General features: G+C 36.2%; 1 protein-coding gene across 1 annotated transcript in view; it reads left to right on the top strand.

Annotated features, from left to right (window-relative positions):
• Positions 1-840: 840 nt before the first annotated feature.
• Positions 841-3,859, top strand: part of LOC117121771 (toll-like receptor 13) — a 15,919-nt gene continuing 12,900 nt past the window's right edge. The window contains exon 1 of the mRNA XM_033267078.1: positions 841-2,018. Coding sequence (XP_033122969.1) covers positions 955-2,018 — 1,064 coding nt within the window. The 5' untranslated portion in view covers positions 841-954. The remainder of the gene's footprint in view (positions 2,019-3,859) is intronic.

Genomic DNA, 3,859 nt, shown 5'->3' with positions numbered 1-3,859 from the left:
TCATTTTGACTAATAGTGATGTGATGATGATGAATTTTACTAAAAGTGTCATTCTGGCCATCTAGAGGTACTATTTCCTCAAATTTTCTCACCTCAGCTCCAACCATTGTGGGGCTGAGGTGGGTGTCGTCTCAAATGCCCTCCCCCTCTACCTTTCAAAACAGGTCTGTGTCCTTCCCTGGGTATGACATTGAACTCCATCGAATCGGCTCCTGATGTATGTCTTAGTGACTGCTGTTTGTGTTTAGGATGTGATCTGGTTTTTCATGTCCATTTTTCGTGATTATGACTATTCTGGCAGTGGATAAAGAATGTTTTGAGCAGAGGTGGATTTAAGGCCCCCCCCCCTTTTCATTTTTTAAGGGAAAATAAAGAAAAATATATTCAAATTGAAGTGCGAGAGTGTAATTTCCGGCCATCTAGAGATGCCCTAGTAATAAATTTTCTTACCTCAGCCCCAACCCTGGTGGGGCTGAGGTGGGTGGTTCCTCGGTTTGCGAAAGTCCCTCCCTGATTCACCTCTCTTTCGAATTCCTTTATCTATCACTGTTGATTTATTATATAATTATTTTTGCGCTTATTTATAATGCGTCTATTGCAATTTTCAATTTATCCTCTCAAACAGTCCTAAGAACGTTCAGAGTGCGCTACTTCACAGGGGGATTCGCCTCCTTGACCCCGCCGGGGTCCTACGTAATTTGCATAACGGCTCCCCCCCCCCCTTTCAAAATCCTGGCTACGTCCCTGAACAATGTAGGACAGTACTACATGCAAGCCACATATTTAAGGAAATGAAGAAGGAAATTCACACATTGAAGTCGTGTCTTTGTAGGTCGGCTGTATTCTGAAAGTGAAAGTGTGATATTTTATACGTACCGAACAATATTTGGTATTTTGCAAAGAGGCTAAGTTACGGCAGCTTTCTGGAATGAAGTAGGCCTATACGATTTAAATATGTTGCGATTGTGGATCATAGCTGTTATGAGTGCAAGTACTTGTCTGCTGTTTCACCCAATCCACACACTCAGCAAGAAATGTTTTCCGATTAATCCTTACAGAATTATCGGTAGCATGTACCCGAACGAAACACGTTGTCCAATGGAATGTTTGTGTGAGTATTGCCCTTACCGCTTTGGACCTAACTTCCACAATTTGCGCTATCAACATCAGGCAGATTGTCGATCAAAGAAGATATCGAAAATTCCTTTCACTAATTTGGCTGTAGATCTGACACTTTTGTGGCTGGATAAAAACAACATTCAACAGATTAAAAACGATACTTTTTATCACTTGAGGAACTTACTAGACCTGAGCTTAGCATATAACAATTTGCTATCAAAAACCGTGTACCCAAGGGCTTTTAGAGGACTATTTAAGCTAAGATTATTCTACCTGCAGTACAACACCGGATTAAACGTGTTAAGAAAAGAATGGTTTACAGATATGTTATCTTTGAAAACACTGTACGTTCAATATTCTTCTGTGGTAACAGTTGAACCAGGCGTATTTGATGCCTGCAGTCAGTTGAGTAGTGTTAGTCTCTATGGAAACAAAATTAAAACCGTTTCAGTTGTTTTTCGAAGTCGTCCCAATCTAAAGTGGCTTTCTCTACATGATAATATCATCGAGTCGCTCCATGATGACGCGTTCCTAGGCTCAAACAACTTAACAGTTATAAGTTTACATAACAATCATATTGCAACCGTGAGCGAATCATTGGGCTTGCAGAATCTACCTCAATTATCAAAGGTTCTTTTGTCAAGTAATCATTTAAGTTGTGATTGCCAATTGCTCTGGTTTCGTAGATGGCTGAATATGACGTCGGTAGAATTTACAGACATTGATCAAACCAACTGCAGCAAACCAAGCCAGTTGGCTGGGACTAACATTCTGAAGTTTAACTCATCCTCGATAAGTTGCACAAATAGAACATTGATGATAACTCTTTGTACATGCGTTTCTTTTGCTGTTATTGTATTTTTTGGAATGCTAGTGTACATCTTTAGGTGGGATATCAGGTAAGATTAGGTTTACTGTCAATACAATACTTCTAAAACTCAATACTTCAAACTCGCCGTTACTGGTCTTAGTAACAACCCCGCTTATGTAATAGTAATGAATAATCGGTGTGTATTGTAGAGTACACATTACTAACTTTTTGTAGGTTCTTGTTATGTCGATGTACAAAGCTATACTATTATCATCAAACTATAATGCTCGTAACTAAAACTTTGTGCACTAAATTTATGAAATCACAATATTTTTGTTTTTGATTTCCATTTATAAACCTAAATCGGCTTTATTTGTTATACACATATCAGGGACCCATATATCTTACAGTTTAGAATACGGTTTTTTTTTTTTAAATCGATATTTGAGCTTTGTTAAACTACTTCCCGTTGATAATGATGATGACGAACATCATTGGCGGATCAAGGAATACGAAAACGAGGGGGCTGCTTTGGGAGGGAATTGTAGAGAGGGTGGATCTTAACCGAGTTAATCAAGACCACTTAGGTAGATTCACTATCGTTGGGGCTCAGGTATGAAATGTTATGTCTACAACACCGTTAGATTACCGATAATGGAACTTCCGGATTTAAATTTGTATGTAATTTTATATATTTTATTATTATTATTATTATTATTATTATTATTATTATTATTATTATTATTTGTTTAATATTTTCCATTGGTCAGCTTGTCAATGCTTGCTTATAGTTGTCAAAAGCTGCTCAATTATCTGTTCACTTCACTAACTTCGCGGGATAACGTTTTAAACTTCTAATTGTTAAATTATGTCATTTGGAATGTCTTTTTAGTGACTTAGATTGTTTAGATGAAAAAAAAAGCATTATAAGATAACTATTTAAAAGTTTTAGTTAGTAGTCAGTCAAAGTTACAGAGATCACCATTAAAACGACACGGTCAAGCAGGCCTGGAGTATCTAAATCTAAACACATGTCTAAGTAAACAAATCTGTAAACAAAAAATAATGCTTTTCAGACATCTTTACGTGCCATGTTTAAAAAATTTGCTAACCCCATCCTTAACAATGAATTGGGCCATGGACAGACCATCCACAAACACATAACAGTTTGATAAGGATAAAGGAAATAGGTTCCGGACCTGAGATTTCCGAAATCAGATACAGACTAGGAAGTGAAGTGTCTAACCAAAAAAACATATGAGGCATGTTTTGCCAAAATGGCTGAGTTGTAGCAAAAATTGAAATTCAAGTTATTGGTATTCTCAAATACCTGAGTATGTGATCCTTAAAATGAGGGGTCATTCGTTCAAATTGGACATTTCAAACCTAAGTTATTGGAAAGTGAAAGTACAGTACTCTTAGAGTCAAGATAAACAGGATTTTAAGTAATTGCCTTTCAAAGTTATTTGTGCATACATTGGTTATAGCCTGGGTGCAGTAGGAAATTAGCGGGAAAAAAGTAAAGGAAAATTTATTTTTGGTTTTTCTGAATCAGTATATCATATAGTGTCTCAGAAAAAAAAAATCCCCATTCTTAGAGCTTGGGCAATTTTTTTTATAGCACTTTAAAATTTTGACATAAAATATCCTATTTTGGGCTAATTAAGATGTGGGTAGGGGAAATAAATGTATGTCTTTAGTCACTTTTACATATGCTATGTATATAAAATGTAACAAGAACTTGGCTAAATAGTTACTCCTCACTCTCGTTAAAAATTTAATCGGAATAATGACGACATCACAAAGAATTCCAAGATGGCTGGCATTTTGGCGGTAAAACTCTTTTAAAATGTAAGTTTAACTTTATTGTTATCAGAGCAATTTCAAAACAATATATATCCACACACACACACACACACACACAAATAT

This window comes from Anneissia japonica, unplaced genomic scaffold (assembly GCF_011630105.1).
Source record: "Anneissia japonica isolate Jap-2015-1 unplaced genomic scaffold, ASM1163010v1 scaffold3436_len560460_cov161, whole genome shotgun sequence".
Lineage (NCBI taxonomy): Eukaryota > Metazoa > Echinodermata > Crinoidea > Comatulida > Comatulidae > Anneissia > Anneissia japonica.
This window is presented reverse-complemented; position numbering and strand designations above follow the sequence as displayed.